This window comes from Stegodyphus dumicola, chromosome 1 (assembly GCF_044657685.1).
Source record: "Stegodyphus dumicola isolate Sdum_Otavi_A_Nest chromosome 1, ASM4465768v1".
Taxonomy (NCBI): Eukaryota; Metazoa; Arthropoda; class Arachnida; order Araneae; family Eresidae; genus Stegodyphus; species Stegodyphus dumicola.
The window spans coordinates 64758033-64782521 of NC_140768.1; the positions used below are offsets into that span (position 1 = coordinate 64758033).

Genomic DNA, 24489 nt, shown 5'->3' on the forward strand with positions numbered 1-24489 from the left:
GCTACAGAGCTCAATATAATATCCAGTGTCGTCTGCGATTTTTGATAAAAATATCAGGCCACTGGATCCATGACCTGAACAAGGTTGATCAAAATCCATAATGACGAATGAGGATCTTCATGTGGCACTTTTTTCACGCAGACACAGGACTGCTACAGCTTCACAGATCTCGCGTGAATTGTATATTGCCACTGGAACCCGAGTTTCATGGCCTAAGACTTCAAGAGATAGAGCTGTATGCCAAAACACCCTCTGTTTGGGCTCCACCTCATTGCAGCGCATAAGAGAGAGCATTTAGCATGGTGCAGACAACATGCGCTTTAGACCAGTGGAGCACACTGCTTTTTAAGAGATGAGTCGAGATTCAGCTTGGACACTGATTCTGGGCGTATTTGTATTTGGAGAGAGCCTGGAACATGATACCATCCTACCCTCGTCAAGGAAAAGGACCATTATGGTGGTGGAGGTATAATGGTTTGGGCAGACCGCCATACGCCGCAGCATGCATCTGACAAAGGCTTCCTGGCTACTATGAGGTACATAGTAGCAGGAAAACTTAGAGCCATGTGTTTCCCTTTACTTTCCAGGGCCCTGGATTCTTGTTAAACAGCGCTCGAGCAGATAGGACTCAGCTGGTCGACAGTTACTTTGAAGTGAGCATATTCATCGCATGGATTGGCCAGCGTGATTTCCTGATCTTTACCCCATAGAGCATGTGTGGGACGCTCTTGGAAAGCAAATTCAATATCAACTTCGAGAATCGTTCCGGAGATGAAAACTGCTTTACTGCAGGAGTGGAATCGACTGTCATAGGGACTCCTCAGCTGCCTTCTGTCTAGTATGCAGTCTGGCTGTGTGTCTGGTATACCTCAAATTAAGACTCATTTTCAGTTCGATATCACATCATGGATTATAATCGTGGATTATAACACCCTTCACCATGAGCTTTAATGATAATCATGCGTACATAAAGTTGCTTTTGGATGGTACATTTCTTTCTCTGTTATAAATATATATTCATACCAAATTTCATTAAAATACCTCCATTAGTTTTTCTAAAATTCGAAATAATGTGCAAATTCTCTTAATTTTGCTCACGAGTGTATATACAGGATATGTCAGAAATATCTACTCATACTGCAACGAACGAAATTTCTTTATAATGTTTTAGTATCTAACTTAATTATAAGTTAATGTAATCAATAAATACGTATCATTGATTAGATTAGGTTTGATATAATCTTCCGGAACCTTTGCCTCTAGAGTACACTGCTAAAAAAGTCAGAATGGTGGCCATTAGCGTCCAGACTCATAGCACATCAGCGAATGTTGTTTGTTAAATGTATCCGCGGAAACTCTTACATGTAGAGCTTCAATTTCTTAATGAATGATCTCCAGCTTAACCAGTCTTCTGCGATAGAGTTTCGACATGTGTTGAGTAAGCATTGTGCTTCATAATGTAAAGATTAGAAAGAATTCAACTTTAAAACCAATACGTAGAAACCATCTGTTAAAGAGTGTACACATTTTTCTGACGGACCTTGTGAATAGGGTGTACCAGAATTCTTAATCACAAATTTAAAAGTGATACAATGTAACAAAAATAAGTATTTTTCATGGAACGTGAAATGTGAACTCGGAAACATAGTAACTGAACATCGAAACAACTGAACTCGGAAACATAGTAACAAGAACATGGAAAATGAGAAATTAAATCAGTTGTTTAATCACGACTATTTACAAAAAATAATTCTTGATAGTTGCACGAATTATTCATTGCCAGCAACTGCAGTACTTCCATCACAGAGTTGAAGAAGTGATTTAGTATGCATTTCGAAGATGCTTGGTATGTTACGTACGTTTTGCAGCAGCGACGCCGATTCTGGCAACAAATTCTCCAGAATCGAATCCGGGAGAGTCAACCTAGGTATTGTAAACGAGATTCGTTGTCTTTGTGATGCCTGTATTGTAATTGTTGGTCTTTCACTTGAACAATTATCATAAATATCAAACGCTATTTATCCTTAAATAAAACGACTTTTCCCTGTTCTTCATACTTATTGTGTTTCCACGTTCACATTTTACATTTCACCACACAATGTACTACGAAAATTGTCAGTTGTGCCATTTTTTATCCCCTCCCCTTAAAATTATGACCATCAATTCTGAGACATCCATCAGGCTTGTCTAACTCGAGGACTTCAGCTCATACCGACAAATTAACAAAAATATATAATTATAACATATTAATAAAAAATTGGAATTTCATCATAAAATCGAAAACTTGACAATTCAAGTACAAAATGAGAGAAAACAGTTAGCACAAAACATATGCCGAGAAGTTTCAATGTCTGCAGACTGATTTCAGGAAAAGGTTCCACGATATGACATCTATTGAGTATGAACACTCACTGTGTTCTGTTCCTTTTTAAACTGATGTTAAGAAAGTGCAAGCAGATGAAATAATTGGCAATTTAGTATGACTCAAATGTACGGCTAAAATTCAAGTGTATATCGTCGAATTTTAAGAATACTTGCATACCAGCGTTCCAAAAGCCGCAAATTTACATCGAATGCGATTTCCATGTTCGGTGATACATATCATTATGCACAGTTTTTGTCACTAATGAAAGTGGAATAAATAAGTCCCATAGAGATTCAGATTAACAGACGTTCATCAGATCGCTGCTCTGAAAAGCAGCATGTCGACAGACATCCGAAAGTGGTTTCAGGGAAAAGGTAAAAAGTATCGGGAAAGAAATAAATATCCATTTACAATGTGGATTTCTTTATTCTTCTTAGATTCTTAAAAATAAATAAATAAAAAATCTGAAAAGTTTCAGATTTTAAATTACGTCCAAAGGGGCGTTTTTTTTTAACGTTTTGTGTGTTGCCTTTATTTACTAAATATCATGTTCTTTGCACTTAAACCATAAAATTCAGTTCAATAGCAATGTCGCAAAACAATTTTAAAATGAGCATATCTTTAGAATTTCCGATACACAGTTCCGCGCGCTGGAGATAAAAGAGGCCTTTTTTCCCTCCGTAGAGTGTTGCTATTGCTTGCTTTTAAATCGTTGAGTTTTTTACTCAATAATTAGTTAAAGTTTTACAAAATATGAAATCGATAATAAAACAAATTCCAAATTTGGTCTTCCACATACCCATATTCGTAGGAGGATTACGTCATTCAAAATTCGATGGCTCCAGGTACCGTTATTTTATCACAGTGCGAGAAATATACATACATTTATGCAGATTTTTCATTACTTAATTTCTTCAAATATAATGCAGGACTCTAACATTTTGTGGCAACAGTTTGAAAAGTGAAACGGACATGTATAGGAGTCCGACGCAAATTGCCAAAACGAAAGTAATAGTCCTTCGGGACTCGGAAGTCCCTATAGACAAAAAAAAAAAAAAAACTAATATATACATTCAGTTATTAAAGACATTAGGAAAATGGCTTTTTTATTTTCTTGGGGCAAGCACTATTGTACGCTGATGACTATTTTTTGACCCATCTGAGAGACTGAGTTTGACATATCTGCTGTATTTGATAAGTTACTTATATCATATCAAATAAAATTTATTGCTTAAATTCTTCACTATAATTTCCCCCTCTTGTTACGGAGGAAAGATAAAGAGATAAATAGTGGCGTCAAGCGTCGTCAGCCACGTGGTATCTTTAATATATCTTTTAAATTATAACAGTACATTTTTATCTTTGCAACAGAATGAACCAGTATATTTCTTAGCAATCTTATGTTTTTGAGTGGCTACAGATTTGTTAATAAAATGGGTGCCTCTTGATCAGCAGTTTTCATATTATTTATTAATATGTATATATATGTTGCATTTACATTTCTCAAAAGGCCTTGTAAAAAATTTAAGGAAACAAAGAAAATCACAGTTCATATGAAAAAAATCCGTCATAGACTTATAAAATTAGAACTTTACTTCATTTTTAAAATTAAAATGTTTATTGATTTATCAAAATTACAACAAAGTACAAAAATACCCAAATTATAAAAAAAAAAATATTCACTTTAGAAACTGCTGTTACTGTTCAATAGTATATTATTAAACTTTTTACTTTGATGTGCTTTAAGAAATTGTATCTGATGTAAAAATTACGAAAAAAAAAAAGGAATATGAAACATTTGCAAAACGTGCTAATTACAAGAATATTAGCAACAGTAACTTAAACTCGTACTGAAGTTGGAAAGATTATTTAAATATGTTGCAGAATTAGTCCCTTGTAGAAAAAAATTCTCTAATTTATTAAATTTAATAATTGACAACATTTATTTTAAAATTTGAAAAAAATTAAAGAGCATTCTGCACATTTATTTTATTTGTACGAAACATGAAGACTTTTAAAATATTTTCGTTAATCATACTAACGAATCATACAACAGAAATCATAATAAATAAGAAAAATCATACTAAAAATAATACTTAAGAAATCATACTAAATCGTTAATCACACTAAAGAATTTTCTTAAAAACATATAAGAAGCGAAAGTCATTGTCAGAGGCGATATAAAAATTTTAATAGCTAATTAATTGAGCCGTATCGTTAAACATTGAACCTATAGAAATAATACTGTTGCGTAATTGTGTGTAATTAAATATTTTTAAGATAACTTTTATAAGAGCTTTGTCAAAAATCTGCTCAAGATCTGTCATTCAGTTAAAAGAAAGACAGAAAAATTTGTTTTGACTGAACTATGATTACAAGGGGAGAAAATAGCAATAAAAATTTCAGGACTATATGCCAAAACTAAAAGAAAATAACTGAAATAATTTTTTAATTAAATATTTATTTAAATTTGATCTAGTTTAGAGAAACAGGACAAAAAATTATGTGTGTTATTCTGTAAACATTTTATATATATAATGAGAAAAATTGCATGAAAGAAATCTTTTAATGCCATACTTTATGCAGATCGCCCACACATTCTTTTGTTTGCTGATCTATTTATTCCGAGCCTGAAAACTGAAATGAATTCCTTTACATAAATTATTATAATAAAGATCTATAATTAATCGGAGAACTACATAACTAAACCATCTTTGATCCTTGCTACAGAAGCTTGCTTCAGACAGCTGATATTTAAAAATAAAAAGAGAACCCCTTCTGGAATAAAGCTGCCAGGTCTTCTCTTTTTTCCTACCGTTGTTACCAGGATAAATGATGACGATGATAAGAAAGCGGTCGAAGAGTGAGTTGCGATTAGCAAAAGCCTCTTCTTATTCGTAACCGCAAGCATTTCTGGATGCTAAGGAGAGTATTCTTTACATTCCAAGTAAAGTGCGTCTGGGCTTCATGAGTCATAAATTACCACTGACGTTCCACATAAGCTTTTCCAGACATCTTTATACGGAAAAATTCTAAGCAATCTTTAGATGAGCATAATAAAAAACTGAATTTCAGTTCCACATAACACTGTCATTTATTTATTTTAATCTATAAAAAAGATTTAAGATCTATTTATATACACATTTTGCATATTTACTCCAAGATGAACATAATTATGAAATACTCTAGAGTCATTAGGTAATTTTGAAGCAGGAGACATGAAAACTGAGCAATGCCCTCACTGGGACTCGAACTTGGACCTCTCGAATACGTGCCGAGTGTGTTTACACCACGAAGGCATGCAGAAAGGAGGAAGAAAATACCTTATACACTCCCTCCTTTTAAAGGGCGACTGAGAATTAGGGGACCCAATCGCTAAATCCTGGTGGTGAAAAATCATCATTCATCACCTTTTAGTTCGGGCGCCACTGTAGAGTCATTAGGTTATTTTGAAGCAGGAGTACATGAAATATGTGCAGTGCCCTCCCCGGTATTCGAAATTGGACCTCTCGAATACGCGCCTAGTGTGCTACCTTTACACCACAAAGGCATGTAGAAAGGAGGGAGAAAATACCTTATAATACTTTTAAGGAATCTATTTCGTATTTATGAATGTTAGAACAATTTCTAAATGAAAATTACAATCTGTTCCTTACAAATGAAGATTCTTCTGAATAATAAATGAGAAGTTATTTAATATAATATAGGCAGGTATGAATTTTGCACTTGCTCCTTTTTTAAAAATACAGTTACTTGTGTCGAGATGATCATTTCCCTAAGACAGTCTTTCTGTTTACATAAAGTATAAATAAACAACGGTATTGCACATCCCCTTTCTGAGATTACCATTTCCACAAATGGTCAGAATCGTCTAGAATCGAGGATAATCGTCTTATAGAGGAGGTTCACTGAACGATTTTCTTTATAGTTATAAACAAAAACTTTTAAAGAGCTATTTAAAGAAATGTTCAATTTATATTTCAGGCAGTTTTTGCATATTAACTCTTTGTAAATTGTTGCTACAGATACTGATACTACGCATTATAACTTCATGTATTCCACAAAGAGCAATGTGACGGTTTTCCATAGGCTCAAATTTCGAATAAGACAATAGCATTTGTGATTGTCAATTTAAAGTAACCAACTGCAAATCAGTTTTAAAAAATGAATAAATAATTCATATGTGTATATATGACATTTTTATTGTTTACTTTGTAGAGTCCAGGTGGGTGAACTTCTATTTGAAACTGGAGTAGCAGAAAACTTCACAAGAGAAGGGTTAAAATATCCTTTATTAAACCTTTTGAAAATTTACAACGCGTCAACTCGACGCTAACAAATTTCGCCTCTGCTTGGAAGGTAACTGAAAATCACGCAATTAAACTAAAATTTGAAGATATTAACAAGCGATAGACCTAGGCTACAGAGCTTAGCGAGGTTCCGTAACTCAACCCCTCTTCGAAGCTAGTGGCAGCAGATAAATGCAATTAAGCCACTTCTACCAGCAATAAGCAAACGTACTGACGGCAGAGACCACGGCTAGAGCACTGTCCCTTTCTTTTTACTGAAACTCGGCTTTTAACTACAGTGGTACCTCGATATACGAGCGGCCTAATATACAAGTGTTTTGAGATACGAGCCGCCGAGCGAGCGATATTTTGCTTTGAGATGAGAGCAAGATTTGAGATACGAGTTCTGGAAGGACCACTTTAACATGGTGATATGCCTAAGAATTATTGATCAGGCCTGGTTAGGTGTTACAACGAGGACTTTAACCTCTGCATGGAAGAAGCTGTGCCTGAGGCTGTAGCTGAAAGGGCCTTCGAAGGATTGGAGCCCGAAGTGTCAGTGGTAGAGGAGATTGTTTCTCTGGGAAAATCCATGGGTCTGGAGGTGGATGAGAGAGATGTGAACGAACTCGTCGAGGAACAGTCTCAGAAGCTGACAACCGAGGAGTTACACGATCTAAATTCGCAGCAGCATACGGTGGTTCAACGAAAAATTAGTTTTCAAGAGGAGCCAGAGAAGGAGGTTATTCCTACAAGGGATATAAAAGAGATCTTGGGAATGTGGGAGAAAGTTGTAGAGTTTGTGGATAAAAATCATCTCGAAAAAGTTGCAATTGGTCGTGCATCGGAGTTGTTCAACGAAACTTGCCCAACTATGTTTTTATAGAATATGTATTTGTTATTTATAAATAAATGCTTTTTCTTGTAAATACATTTTTCTTATTCAAAAACAAGTGAGGTGGTGTTTTGGGAGGTGGAACGGATTAATGGCATTTCAATTAATTTCAATAGGAAAAATTGCTTTGAGATACGAGCAATTTGACATACGAGCAAGGTTACGGAACGAATTAAACTCGTATGTCGAGGTACCACTGTACTTCCTTCAAAGCAGAAAATCTGCATTCGTTTACGCGCGCTACAGCATTTATCTATTCTGGCATTGACAATTAGGGGGATGAAGGCTTATAGGAAAGTTTAAAATAAAACTTTAAATTATTAGTTAAAATAAATATAAATTCCTACAACTAACTTATTTATTTGGTAACATCGCTCTTCTTATGGCATTGTTAAGCCCGAACTCGTTAAGCTGTTAGAAAACGTTCCAGTTAAGCAAATTTGTTTTAACAAAACAAACGAACCCTCTGAGACAAAGAAAATGTGTAGTATTTTAAGACTGAAGTTCGTTAATCTAGAACCAAATAGTACAACTTTTATCAAAGAAGATCAACCACATTCTTTTCAGAAATCATGCCAGAAAAAGATTAGTTTGTTTAATTTATCATAATAAATCGCTATTTTATATATTTTATTAGGTTAAGCATAATTAATGATGATTTATAGAGACTTTTATCAGTTACACAATGGCAAAATTCATAAAATGCCATGAATTCGGAAAATGGTAGGTTCTATAAGATGCCATGGATTCCTTGAAGGAGACAACAGCCAAAAATTTTCGAGAATCTCCGATTGGAGCGATGTTCTTTTAAAATAGAAAATTTTTTAATTATATAGCCCAAAATGAAAACCAAATTTTTGCTTTTCTATATTAATATATTCTTTTAGCAGAATATTTTAAAACTTTTCTGAAACTCATAAAAATCAGTTCTTTTTATGCATATATATACTCTAAAATTCTATAAGATATTGTGCTTGGGGGGGGATACATTACTTTATAATTTCGTTAAAGCTAATACATGTTCTTCACTGATTTTTTAAGTAGTGTTAAATTCTTCACATTTTCAGTCTAGTTGTTGAGAAAATAAGGTAAGTGATAAAATATTCAGAAACCTTAGCTAAGACTGATATTCCGTAAAAAAAATAACTCTGATGTTTAAAGCTTAGCAACATTACCCGGTGATGACTTTGTAGAGCCATTAGGTAATTTTGGAAGCAGAAGAGATGAAAAATGAGCAATGCTCTCGCCGGTACGCGAACAACTGACCTCTCGAATACGCGTCGAGAGTGCTGACCACGAAGGCATGATAAAAAGGCGGGAGAAATGCCTTATTCCGCCCCCTTTTAAACGACGACTACGATTTAAGTGACCCAATCGCCAAATCCTGGTGGTGAAGAATAAACATTCATCACTTTTTAGTTCGGGCGCCACTATATAGACATTAGGTTATTTCGAAACCAGGACACGTGAAAAATGAGCGATGCCCTCGCCGGGACTCGAACCACGAACCTCTCGAATACACGTCGAGCGTGCTGACCAGTACACCACGAAAGCATGCTAAGAAGGCGGGGAAAATACCTTAAATAAATCATCAGTTACTTAATATCAATGCAAAATATCTCCAAAAATAACAGTCATTAACTTTTTTAAGTGGTCCTGTATAAGCAACAAACCACACATCTCTGGAAATATTGTCACTTTCAAAATTTCTCCAGTTTTTCTAAACAGATTCCGGATGGCCTTTTTTCGAAAAACATACTATTTGAATTAAAGAGTTTTTAGAATTTCCTGAAAGACGATTTAAAAGAGAATTTGCAGCTATGTTTAGCTGAGTTGTGAAGTGCAGGCGTCTCAAGACAAAGATAACCATCTTTTACGACTCGTTCATACTTTCCGATGGACGGGCCCTGTCATCGTAAAAAAAAAATAGTTCTTTTTACAAGGAGAAAAAATAGAAAGGAAAAACATTCTGCTCAACCGAAAAGTACCTAAACCGTGCCATTTCTTGAAGTTTAATGAGCCGTTTTATTAGTGGCAAAAGAAAATATCGTTAGTGGAAAGACTTCAAGTTATCGTTGTAGCATGTTTCACCGTTTACAGAAGAAAGAACTGTTAAAATAATATGTGAAAGACATGTGCGGTAAACAGGAACTCAAGAGGATAACAATGAGTGCCATCATGGCCTTTCTATAAAAGATCAATTTTTATCATTTACATTTATTTACATCTCAGTAAGCAGAGCAAACATGTAGTTATTTAAGATATTTACACACTTAATGACACACCGCATGTTTTGGTGTTTACGCAGTGTAAAAGAAAAGTGCCCATAAAATTTGCTTAAGAGTATTTTCTTTTTAGACGTCCAATTTGTCGCACTGCCAGATTTATAAAACATAACTTACATAAATTTTCATTTTCTTTTATAATGCAGTATTCAATGTAAATAAATTACAAAAGTTATATAAGTTACAAATTTATATAACTAGAACCAGGTTACAAAGGTATATAGTTTAGTCATTAATCATGCTCGGTATCATATCATTTGCTAAAGAGGTGCATTATTTTCTTATACATCGTGTCCAGAAAAGTCCTTGCCCTGCCTTTATTAAAGTTTATAAAAGTTTGCAGAATAAAAGTTTACAAAGATATTTTGTACGCACACAAATTAAAGAGTAAAATGTTTGCATGTGTATATAATTAAAAATAAAATATTAGTTTAGAGAGGGTTTCTCATGCTAAAAGATTACAAGACGATTTTAGGTATAAATAGTATAAGATTTTGGTGTGAAAATAGTTTTAGCATACCAAATGTAACAAATTTATAAATTACAGACACTAGCAAAAGACTTATCAGTATGTGGCATTTAAGAGGAAAAATCCAGCCTCGAATTATTCTAATTTAGTAAATTCTACTATGACGGCAACAACCGCAAATTTTGAAATTAAATACCTCGGTCAATTTTTGTCGTGCGGGAGTCAAACAACTTGTGTTTTATTTTTTATAACAATACAAAATTAACTAAATTTCAGGATAGGGACTGAAAGAACATATAAAACGTTAGGTCTCTTAATTTTTACAAGATTTCTCGTAATAATTTACAGTAACAAAACTGATTTCTTTAAATTTTAAAATTCCAAAACATGAATTTTTGCTTCATTTGAAATATTTTTGCTGTTGAAAGCATATGCCCACGACCAGTCAAATAAATAAACCAATCAATAATTTTAGCATTTAACTAGGAAGAAAATTATGACCAATTACAGCAGATGTTATTTAAAGAAAATGCTAGTGCAGTAGCTCACCCGTGATTCAGATTGTTAAATAAATACTAGAATTAGAACTGGCTATTCTTGATCAACCAATAAGATTTAAAAGACAATTTTAAATATCTGTAAATATAAAATTCAAATAATCCACTTAAAATCCTTGACTTTGTTTTGCTTACACGAAAACGGATAAGCCGTGAGCATCAAAGATGCCATATACTTCTTAATTTTTTTTTTTTATTTATGATTTTTTTTCATCATGGAAATTTTTTCGTAACCCAGATATTAAATATAAAAGAAAGCTAAAAAAATAAATATCTTCACATATATACCTTATTTCTTTAGTAAAAATTATACCTATGAAAAACAGTAGTTCCAAGATTTGTTTCAGGTTCACAATTATTAATGAGAGAAAATCACGTTTTAATGAGACGGTTGTTCTTGTTTTTTCATTGCATAACAAATTAAAGCCCAGTGCAATATCTGAAGTTTCAGAGTTGAAAAAAATTGGGTTTAATAAACGCTAAAACTGAAAAAGTCAATTCACCTCAGTATGTGGTGCTATGGCAGAACATTTAATGCCATTTCCGAAAGTGTGGGAAAAGCAGTTCTAGTTTCGATCCAAAATTATGTCAATAATTTGTAAACTCAAATTTTGAGTCACTCGATAGCTCAAGAAATTCCTCTTAGATCCTCTATGGCAGGTGATTACTTTCATTAACGTTCAATCAAAAATGATTTTGAATCCAAGATAACATTTTTAAATTAAATTTGATATAAAGTATTTAGTCGTTATTAATTTGATATAAACTGTTAGTCGAAATCATATCGGATATATTAACTTCCATCCTTTCCAAATGTTGATCTTTTTAACAAAACCTTCAATTTTGTCATCAGAAGTAAATATACTACTATTTTTTACTTGAATAAACATACTGAGATCGTTTAGTTTCTAGAAGATATCTGACAAATGACCCAGCTTTGATAGCCATAAATTATTTTGAAAAGGAACAGTAACAACAGACTTTTGTTCATTTAAAAATACAATAATTTCGTCTTCTATTAACAATAATCTTAAACTTTGCTCTCCTGACATCCATCTTACTACCGCATGTTACTACTTACTAAGTTTTTGTAGTCGGAGTTCATAACTTCACAGATTTGAAAATAAAAGGTGTTAAGATCACCTTTTTAATAGATTATAATTCTGAGGCCCATTCTTCAATGCGCTGCTAATTTTTTTTTTTTTTTTTTTTTTTTTTTTTTTTTTTGCTGCAAGGGCCTCTTAGTGAACTAAGCAGTGTGCAAAAGTTACATGATCATTACAAGCAGCTTTAATAAATGATTTAAAACTCATAATTTTGCTAGGCATCGCTTTTGCACCATCTGTGCATATCCCAATGCAATTTTTCTCCTCTAAGCGTTCAAATTCGTCAGCTATATGTCTTCCCCTCTTGTATTTTCTTCCAAAAAAACAACAAAATAACAATTCTTCATAGAAGCTTTCTTCATAAAGGTATATGACACAGTTGTTTTGTCCAATGCTGAATAAATAATGTAATACATAAATAATTAAAAGAATAGTATATTTTGGCCTTTCTTAGTCTAGTGATAAATTTCTTAAATTGCTTATGTCCTATATAATTATCTTGTATTTTTGCATGCATGTTGTACTTTCTTGCATTTAATTCTATTGTATTCAGGCTGTAAGCAGCTTGCTAGGCAGTATTCTTCGTTCTGTTAGTGTCCTCTTCCTTAACCATTGCTCGCCATGGAAGTTTTTGACTGACTTTCATTCTTGATAGCTTCTGCTACTATAGTGACTCTTATATTTTTCCTCTATATATGACATACCTGCTGACTTTATACACTCATACATACAGCTTACTGTATGTGCGTGTGGCTATGATATTTGTTTACTCTATTTGGATATGGTGGCACAGGCTATAGCAAAATTGCTTCATTTGATTTGTTGTATATATCTACTGAATATGCCAGCCACTATAGACACGTGAAGGGAGAAAACAATTTTACTAAAGTACTCTCAAAATATTGCTACGATAGAACTTTACTCTGCTATTGTATATTCTGGCATGCTATGCAAGTCCCTGTTAGAAAATCTCTGAAACTGATACACTGCGTGCTAATCAGCATGAGTGAATTGTTGGTAGCACAAGAACTTCTTCAATGGTGTACAGCATTTTATTTTTAGAAAGCAAATATGAGACTTTATGACAGGAATAAATATTTTTCGTTAACAGTCATAAATTTTACAAAATATTATTGTTCTTTATCTGAAGTTTTTAACAGTCATTTGAAATATTCTTTACGAACAAGTCGTTGCATGCTTGATTTCAAGATGCTTTTTTAATTTTGATGTTTCATGCTCTTCATAGCCAAAATGTTATTCCAAATTAAATAAAGAGGTTGTTCACATCTCATTATATATTCATTTTGCATCTTAGATGCCACTTTATGATTACTAGATTCTGCTTGAAAAGACTGTAGTATTGTTAACTGCGTGCATTACCTTTGTTACTCAAATTCAACCATTTATCTATGAGTAAAAAATATTACCCCAAAATATAAATAAAATGGCATAATACATATTTCTTGACCTGTAAAATCACAAAAAGTTCCACTTTGTTCAAATTAATTCATTCTAGTTTCATAATTTTTGCTGACAGACTTCTTCAGCTCCATAATTTGGCATAGTCATCACCTGATAAACGCTCACATTCCTGATTGAGTTTCTTTTCCCAGCTTTCTACTAGGTTCAGGACATAATGCATACACCATCTGCTCGCCATTTTCAATCCTAGTTGTTAGAAGAATTTCGATTTCTGTGAGGAAAAATTCTGTTTCTCACTGACAAAACTTCATTTTAATCACGAGGCCTGGCCTCATTTTATTTTTTCTTCTTGCATTTCTCTAAATTTGGATCTTTGCTTAGCATTTCGTATGCCTGGTTCCTGGGATTTCCCTAAAGTGCTAATAATAGCGCATACAAATAAGCGCTCAACCTAGCCTAAAAAATATATCACAGTATCATATAGTTATTCAAATAACTAGCCTTCGTTGATTTAAACAGTAAAATATAATATTGCATATTTCTTCCTATTTACATATTTATTGTGATGAAACAGAAGAAGTGAACTATACTGGAAAGACATTATCATTACACAGTCGCAGCACCTATAACCTTATTCTCGGCTTACCTGTGTGGTGCAGGACATTTCACAATGTGCATTTGCGGAATACTTTGATTCTAAAATAGCTTGTATGCTGAAATATGAGGCATTTATGATTTTTGAATCTGTAAATATAATTTACAGCACAATTTGCTTAGTATTACGATTTTTAATTGCGCTGTACAGAAAATACAATATATTAAAGATAATGAAGGGATTGCAACTAAAACTAATGTTTCTTTGAATTCATGTATACCTGAATTAAATTTTCGTGATACACAGCTCAAGAAACGCTCAAATATTTAGGGTCACGACCCACACTTTAAGAAATACTGCCATAGCTCAATGAGACTCATTTCTACTTAGATGAAGCAGTTAATATAGGAGGTTCAACATATCTTTGATTCAAGAATGATTACATTTGGCATATGTGGTATTATAGTATGGGTTCACTGCCAGTTTCATACTCTGTCCCTTTTGCTTCAAGAAGGTCTTGTAAGACGTAGAGTTATAAACAATGTGTATGCTTTGTGAGGTAAGTAGTCAAGTCTTACAACAGCATCATGTTGGGCCATTGTTACAAGAACATGAACTTTGGGACACTACAGTCTCTAATGCTAACATTAATAATATCAGATTGTTAAATATGCCAGATAATTGCATTAAAATTGTATAGTGATGCAAAATGATTCTCCCCCCTCTTCCATTGAATGTATTCAGGTATGAAAAAAAATCATATAGTAATTCAATAAACCTATAAAATGAGTCACATTTATTATTAAATAAATTTTTGCATTGAAATTATGATATTTGCTAGAGGAGGAAGTAAAATTTTAATGTAACCTACTTCATAGATTCTACTTTATATAAATTTTCTGTTGATTTTAAATATTTTTATTTCTCCAGTATTATATTCTCTATTGAATTTCCCTAAAGTATTCAACACTTCACCAGCTGATCCAGTGAAATGCTAATAGTATCATCTTATGGCAGAAATGAAAGGTATATCAGATTATCATATTTTTACTGTAATGATAGTTTTTATGCATAAAATTATTCAAACATCATTATATATCAGCAACATATTTTACCTTTCTGACTTTAAAGTTAAGATATTTAATGTTCAGTAATTTTAATTAATAAATACATTTCAGCACTGATTTAACAATAGCCTTGATTTAATAATTTTTCAATTGGTCTAGTTACAAACATATACTATTAATATGAAAAAACCCTCAATTTAGTGATTATCCTTGATTTCATGACATATAATATTTTAAAAAAATTAATATTCTTTAAACTGTATATCACACTTAACCATCTGATATTTTCTTTCAATTTCACAATTTAAACCACTCCTTAATTCTGATTCATATGCATTTATTACATTGTAAACTATCATTCACTCACTGAAATTTCTAAATCTTAAGCTGTAAAAAAATTCACGAACACAGATATCAAATACAATGTCATCTAGCTTCTAAAAAGAAGATTGTTTGGATTAAAAGAGGTACAAATTTCACCAACTATTGAACAAATGAGGATTAAAAAATAACTAATGGCATTTTACATAAGCAAGACTATTTTTTACACATTCATCAAATGACAGTATTCCTGTTAAAATTAAAAATGAATCATATCTCTGTTAAAGCTTTGTTTTGAGCAATATTTGTAACATCTCCAGTTTTAAAACATGACAAAATACATAATTGGTAAACCCTACCACAAATTTTAAGCATTTTATAACAGAGGTAAATTTTTAAGTTGAATTAAAAAACATCCTTAATATAGCATTTCATTAGGTTTAAAGTTTAATTACAATATAACATTGATTTAGGGATATTCCCAATAAAACAGCAACTTTTATTAGGCTGCTGACAGTTCCTAAATCAGGCGGTTAGCAGTATATGCGAAACTGTAAATACCCAAGCACAATTATTTGGTTTAAAGGACATTCAATATTGTCTTACCTATTTTTACATAATTTACCAGCCCATAAAATGAGACCTATAAAAACAGATTTCATATAGGAATAAGTGTGCTGTAGTGTCGCATTGAACTGGTAGAAAGTGCTGATGAGTACGGTGGATAAAAGTGATGAGCTAGCTGGATTCTTGATTTTCTGCACGGAACTTGAGCAGCATGCATTGTTACACCAATGTGGAGCTCGCCGATATGCATTTCATATATGGGGCTGCAAAAAGGAAATAAATTAACTGCTCAAAGAATGTACAAGGAGCGATTCTACAGGTTGTTCTTACCTGAAATTTTGGTCGATGTTCGTTCAGCTTTTCGCGGACGAATGTGGCTTCATGGGATCCTTCAACCAGAACATGAGGAATCACCTAGACACAGTCTATGGCCAGCTTTGTATAGGATGGGAAGGCCAGTTCCCTGTCCACTGCATTCTCCTGATTTAACCTGTTTGAATTTCTTCTTTTGGGATCATATTAAAGGCCTCATGTATGGGAGTCCTGCCACATTTGCAGAAGATCTTATTACCCACTTGTCTGTTGCTGTTGGATATGTGCTCGACATGCCTGATGTCTTTTCTATTGTATGCCAATCCATGCGCCGCCACTGTGAATCTTGTATTGCTGTTGGTGGCCACTCTTTCAAGCATTTATTGTAAACTGTTAATACATTTTTTCCTTTGTCTTTACTTGTCTTCTCAGTTAACTATGATTCATACTGTTTTATATGCTAGTACTTTAATGCGGCATTACTGCACACACGTTCCTATACGACATCTGTTTCTTCAGGTCCCCTCTACCTGCCTTTACATTTTTGACATATAATTTTAAACCACCCTGTATATATAGATAATAAGATATATTACTAGGTAATAATAATATATAATATATATATATCTATTATATGTATAGATAATAGAGCTCTTCCCCATTCCTAAAATTCACAATAGGAAAGAAAATTTTTTAATTGCTAGTGGTTTCAAGGTCTGGCTATTTTATCATTCCGGATAATGCACATCCACATTCAGACATCCACATTTGTATTGTAATAACTCAATAATGATAGCATGAAACAAATTACAAAAAAATAAAAATTTATTAACAAAATGTACAATAATATAGGTTACTTAAATCACATTTCTCCACATTGTGATATTATAACAGGTATTTTTGGTTTATTGTTAGGTCCTGTAGGCACATTTTCAATTTTCCTCATAACTAAAAGGCCATCTAATATCCGACCTAAAAATAATAAATAATGCTTCTAGAATATGTGTAAAAATTTTGAATTACAAAAAAAAAAAAAAAAAAAAAAAAAATTAGAAATCATTTTCAAAAGGAAAGTACAGTTTTAGAAATCAAAAAGAAAATTCTGTTTTAATAACTTTCCATACATGTACATCATAATGGCAGATGCTTTCAGGCAAGAAATGACTATTGCACCAAAACTAAATTTGTGTATGAAATGCAGTTTATTCATTACCAAATGTAAATATTCTACATGGAATATAACACCTTGCAGAACAGCTACATTAAAAACAAATTCATTATTCTTTGCTATAATAATCAACTTATAGCAATGTTTCATTATCATCATCATAAATTTCTAGTTTTCACAAAATTAGTGATTTTGTTAAATAATTTTACATCTAATCTTGTGCTTTCCCACATGTTTTAGAAAAAGACAAGGAGCATTATATACATATATATATATATATTTTTTGATATATATCTTTCTTTATTATTTTATTCATAGTAAAAACAGACAATTTAAAAGATGGTGATTCAGTAACTGGCTCCTCTTGTTAGAGCCATGAACATAATTTTTGAATGATCTTTGATAAAAATACCTTTTTTTTCTTTGGATGAACATTGGCTTTCTGTTTCCAGTAAAATGTAGTTGTTAGGAATTTAGTTTAAGGTACTTCTTTCCCTCACTAGATGGCACTAGGGTTTACTAGTGAGATTAAACCTTATTGTTGGCATGTTTGCCTACTCAGTTAATTACGTTTCTACTTCATTTCCAGTACAAACATGTAGGTAGAGTTAAGCGATTTTGCCCATCAATCACTTTTACAGCCTCAAATTATGAAATTGTGTATGAAAAAGCAGCAAATTACTTATTTTCCTTTCTTATGTGACATGTATGTCAAGAAGTAAAGTGCCGGCAAAATAAACTGTATTTCATCTAACACAAGATTGCCCCCCCCCGGCTAAGACACTATCATAAGTTATTCAACAGTCCCTCTCAACATAAAAAAAGATAGTGAAGTTTCTCTTACTTCTTAGCAAAATTTAAAATTATAACAGAAACTGCATCTATCAGTGCATTCTGACACCATTTATAAACAGCAGTTGACTGATTACATAAGGTTATTGGTGTCTGCAACCACGGTGCACGGTCTTGAAGAAAAATTATTGAATGAAATAAGGAAGTTTGTTTTTGACTCAAATTAATTTGAATCAGGATATTTATTTTTAAGAACACATCAGTTTTAGAGTGCTTGAGTAAATGCTAACAGGAATTATATTTTTGAGTTATATCTGAAACAGATAAAATGATTTTGCTTGGACTCTGTTCTTAGAAAAGTTAAAAAACAATGTATTTCATATTAAGGTCATACTGTCGTGTAATCAAAGCTTGAGGTTTGCAGACTAAATTAAGAACTAGTTATTTATAACCTAAATTTTATTTATTTTCTTAAGATGCATTATGTTGCATGAAAGCATTTTAATATTTAGATTGAACAGAAATAGATAATATTTTCAGCTTGAATAAAGATAAGCTGAAGTTTTATGTTCTTGAATAAAGTACATATTTTAATTTTGTGAAAGAATGTTACCAAATTAAGCATTTTGAGTATTCTTAAGGTATACAAACAAATTTGTTATCATAAAGTATTCAGTTATAATTAGTTATAGTGTTATTATAAATGATTAATAACAGAACATGAGAAAATTAAAAAAAGAAACTCTCACCTTTACATGTGTCATTTATAAAAACATTCAATGTTCTGAAATTGAAAGTGTGGGGGGGATTTCCCAATAAAGGTAAAATTTCAATTCAAAAATTTTACAGTTGTCGATGAACTACTATAAACACGCTGACACGATCAGCGACACAGCCTCCAGGTTATCAGGCTATCACGGTGGAGACAGCTTAATGGCAAAGCACTAGAGTACAGCTCCCGACTCTGCTTGGTCGTTCTCAGAACTCCACGTACTCTTGATACTCTCCAGGCTACAACTCACAATGCACTCAACGATATACTAGAGTACAGCTCCCGACTCCTCGGTTCAGTTGTTCCCAGACCTCAACCACTCTCTCGATGATGCACTAACCGCGATCCAATAAGAGACTCTTTCAGTGCCCTCGACGACCAACTCGGCACTCACTGACTGACTATCAACTCGATGGACTCCACACGGACTGACTGATTCTCCGCGTATCAGCAGGGTTTATATAGCTTTTGGCTTGTGTTCGAGAACACGCTGGGCTAAACCAGTAACAATTCATTCCAGAAGGTTCTCTATCCATCTATGGCATATCACCAATTTTATCGTCAAATGTGGTCACCTTGCCTTCCCTTGGCATTTTATGGCAACCCTAAACCTGCTTTATAGGCAAGCTATATTATCACACCTAGACATTTTGTAACAATATGAAAGCAAACTTCTAATTTTAATTGGCTATAACCTCTTTTATTTTTCATTTAATTTGGAGACTTCCTCTCTCCATCTTAAAATTAGTGCTTATAAACTGGGTCATAGAAATTAATCATGCGATCCTAGATAATGCTTAATGCAGATACTTTTGCCCAATCTTTAAATAATTGTACACCAAAACTTTTTAAACTCTTAACTGAAACTTTCTGACTCCATCACTTCTTCCTCTGAATTGCTGCAACACTTTTGCTTATGCTTTTCTCCTGGAAAGACGCTTTGTGGCTACCTTCTTTTTTACTTGTTTTATGCCACCACCAAGTTCCAAATCATGAACATAGACAAAAGACAAGGTTAAAACTGTGTCCTGAAAATTGCACTGCAGTTACCTACGCTTTACGATTTGAACTGGTTATATAGTTATGTAGTTACAATACCGTAAAAGGAAAAATTTATCATACAAATTATTAAATATACAGCCATAACATATTGGCCACTCCTGATTGATAATTTGTTGATTATTACCCTAAGCTAATCTACTCCTTTTTCAAGAAGTATACAGTCAAAAGTCTTTAATCCGGACTTGTCGGGACTTCGGCGATTCCGGATTATAGATCATCAATTTAAATCTGGTAAGATAGCATGCAGAAATTATAAAATTAAAAATATGAAACCGTAATTTATAAAATAATGAGCAATTATGATCTATATCAAAATTTACCAAAAAAGAAGCTTAATATTTATTTGTTTACTTTATTAAACATTTCTTTCAACGCGCGCATGTGTAAAGCATACCTTATGCATAGCCGAAATTAGAAAATTGCAACCACAAAACTATTTGATTTGTATTCGTGATATTTATAATGACGAGGAATTTGATTTAAATCAAATCAAAGACGGAGTAGATCGAGATTAAATACTACATTTAGTAAGGAATTATAAGCCGAATAAAATAAAAACATCTGACCTGAAGATAATGATACTGTTGACAGATCAACTTCCAGTTGATTGCGCGCTGCGATGTCCTCCCCCCCCGCGCAGAGCAGCGTGAAATTGATAAACAGATTTCGGAACGGTTAGATAAACGAAGGATATGCTTTTATCCATTTTTTGTAGCAATTCGTTTTTTGTTTGATGGACATCGAAACATACTTTCGTTTTCTAGATCCTTTGGCAGCTCCAGCATCGGAAATTTTATTTGACATAATCGAAAGTTCAAGCTTACTTTTATAAAATTGCTCTTACAGTCTGCAAAAAATAATAAGCCGGATCCAATTCGAAGATTAAGGAACAACGCAATCATCAACATTAACTGAAATAGATAATTAGATAATTTTAGCTTATACCGTTCATTATACATTAAACGAGCACGCGAAAACGTATTCTGCACTCGCACAGACGCATATGCGCAGTCGTAAATGTCTTGCGCGCACGCGTAAAACGCCTATGCGCATGCGTCAATGCGGTGCATGCGCAGAAAGATTTTAACTTTGAGGTCCAGATTATAGATCATTCCAGATTATCGGTGTCCAAATTAACGACTTTTGACTGTATTACAGTATTTCAACTGAAGCTTGGAGGGAGTAAATTAATGATGATTTCCTCTAAAACATATCATGTCTCAAGATAATAAATGTATTGTAGTAGTTCTTTTAAGTTTTACTCAGACTGTTGTAAAACATTACATAGAAAGATTTCAAACGAATTATATATACAGTCAAAAGTCTTTAATCCGGACTCGTCGGGACTTCGGTGATTCCGGATTATAGATCATGAGTTTAAATTTGGTAAGATGGTATGCAGAAATTATAAAATTAAAAATATGAAACCGTAATTTATGAAATAAAGAACAATTATGATCTATCAAAATTTACCAAAAAAGAAAAAAAGCTTAATATTTATTTTACTTTATTAAACATTTCTTTCAACGCAGGCATGCGTAAAGTATACATTACACATAGTCGAAACTAGAAAATTGCAATCAGAAAACTATTTGATATGTATTTATAATGAAGAGGAATTTGATTTAAATCATATCAAAGATGGAGTACATCGAGATGAAATACTACATTTAGTAAGGAATTATAAGCCGAATAAAACAAAAACATCTGCCGTAAAGATAAGGATAGTGCTGACAGATCAACTTACAGTTCATTGCGCGATGCGACGTCCCCCCCCCACAGAGCAGCGAGAAATTGATAAACAGATTTCGGAATGGTTAGAGAAACAAAGAATATGCCTTTATCCATTTTTTGCAGCAATTCCACTTTTTGTTTGATGGACATCGAAACATTCATTTCGCTTTGTAGATCTCCAGAATCGGAAATTCTTTTTGACATAATTGAAAGTTCAAGCTTACTTTTATAAAATTGCTCTAACAGACTGCAAAAAATAATAAGCCGGATCCAATTCGAAGATTAAGGAGCAACACAATCTGCAACATTAACTGAAAAAGATAATTAGATAATTTTAGCTTAGCTAATACCGACCGTTATACATTAAACGCGCATGCATAAATGTATTATGCGCATGCGTAAAGGTATTACACACATGCGCAGAAGGTTTGTAGGTTTGAGGTCCGGATTAAAGACTTTTGACTGTATATATATATAGAGAGAGAGAGAGAGTTAATCACATGACTCACCAAACACAACATGTTTCCCATCCAAAAAATCACATTTTGCACATGTAATGAAGAACTGACAGCCATTTGTGTCTTTTCCACTATTAGCCTAAAATGCATAAGAAAATATTAAATATTAAAAAAAAAAAAAAAAAAAAAATATTCAAAACTAGTTAAAATTTCAAAATATGTTACACTTTTTAATATAAATTTTTTCTTTAATATCCCTGGAATAAGATCAAACAACCTGATGATTAGTTTCTAGCCTGATACTCATCATTAGCACCCTCATAACAATATGGCATTGTTCAGAAGCGTGCAGGCAGCCACCTTTACGCAGGTCCAATTTTCATTTCAATTCCGGGTTAATTAATTAATAATTACTACAAATTAGGTAAGTGTATATATAATACAATAAAAATTATTCAAATTTCAGTATTCAAATTTTAGTATCTATACTGTCAATCTTAAGAAAATTGTTCTCATTAAGTGCCTCAAAGTAAACTGGATGAAAAAAGTATAGAAAAATTCAAAGCTCATATCTAGAATTATTTTCATGACTTCAAAAACTAATAATAATAATAATAACACTAGCTCTGAAATTGAGTTTCTGATGACTAGATAAGAAAATTGGCTCATGAAACTGAATGCAGAAATCATGGAAATAGCATTGAATTGTCTGAAGAATGACCGGGGATTCAGTATAAAAGAAATGGCAAATAGTGATATGATGAAATAGGGTTTGGAAAACAAAATAAAAGTTGTAGTTCATGATACTAAAAAATTGGGGAAACACCAGAAAAGAGACAAATATAAATCAATTAATTACAGTAAAAATGCCTTTTATATTTCAAATCACACCTACACTGACAGCTGAGAAAAAATCAGATAAGCTGTTTAAACAAATAGATAAAACATATAAATATTGAACATTTATTATAAAACATTTTGTTAACTTATGTCACATACTCAGTCCAGATCCAAAAAAGAAAGATTATAGCTTTAAAAAAATTATTAAGTATAAAATATTTCTACTTTCAGCAATCAAGCAACTTATAAATTGCTTCACGTAAATTGTTATTATACACAGGGCTAGTGACACTGAGGCAAAATTTTCAGAATTTAGTTAAAGCGCTGAGCAGTACTATACAGACTATTCACACATTTTTAGACAATTTTGTTTTGCTGTTTAAAAAAAGGGGGGGCAGAATATTCCCCACTAACCACAGCTATATTTTTTAAAGTATAAATTGCCACCTGCTTCTTGACAGTTTTGTGTTCATGCAAAATGTCGCTTTTAAAGAGGCAATGGATGGAAGGTTATGTTTTCCTGAAGAAAATTATGCATATCTAGTTACTAAAAAACATTGTGAAGGCCATGATTTTTCGATATGTACAGCTACGATAGGTAATGTTATAAAAAATAAATAAATAAATAAAAAAGTCAAAATTAGCTTCAAGTGGAAAAATTGTTCCAAATACATTTCCAAGGAAAAAACGGAATATTCTGAATGTTTCAAAAGTAAGATCTTTAATGTTATAAGAAAATCTGCCAAGTTATACATTTCCAAGGGAAAAAAAAAAAAAGAATATTCTGAATCATTTAAAAGTAAGATCTTTAATGCTATAAGAAAATCTGCCTAGTCCAGGACTGTTGCAAAATCATTAAAGTTAACTTTGTTTACAGTTAGTGTCAACTGTAAACAAAGTGATTAGTGCTGATTTAAATCTTAAAAAAGCCAAAAAACATAATGTGCATCTTCTTTCTCCATGAAATATCGCTGGACGCAGAACATACTGCAAAATTATTAATGAGAAACATCAATATGGACAAAAATGGAAAGATATCACAATCTTAGTACTACTTAAATGATTGCAATAAAAAGAGATCTATTTAATATCACTAAAGAGGAGAAAAAAATCTTAAAACATGGTTTAAGGAATCTACAGAGAGTTTTTCTAAGGGATTTATGATTGTTGCTGGTTTTTCATATATCAGCAAATTAAAAATAAAGAGAAGGGAGAAAATGCTAAGATCAACTCCATATATTATTAAATACATGTTTTATACCCAATTTTCAAATATAAAATACTTTCCCTTTACACACAGTGTGATCAATCAGTAGAACTACATCAAGACAAAGCAAACAGCGACACGACAAAATCTACTGTTAATTTCCTGGAAAAAATGGTATCAATACCATATCCTTCGTATCCCTACTA

At 32.5% G+C, this 24489-nt stretch overlaps 1 protein-coding gene across 1 annotated transcript in view; it reads right to left on the minus strand.

Moving 5' to 3' along the window:
• Positions 1 to 17057: 17057 nt before the first annotated feature.
• Positions 17058 to 24489, minus strand: part of LOC118181594 (peptidyl-prolyl cis-trans isomerase H) — a 39595-nt gene continuing 32163 nt past the window's right edge. Inside the window, exons 6-7 of the mRNA XM_035350748.2 lie at positions 22288 to 22375; positions 17058 to 17222 (exon numbers count right to left, since the gene is read on the minus strand). Coding sequence (XP_035206639.1) covers positions 17113 to 17222; positions 22288 to 22375 — 198 coding nt within the window. The 3' untranslated portion in view covers positions 17058 to 17112. The remainder of the gene's footprint in view (positions 17223 to 22287; positions 22376 to 24489) is intronic.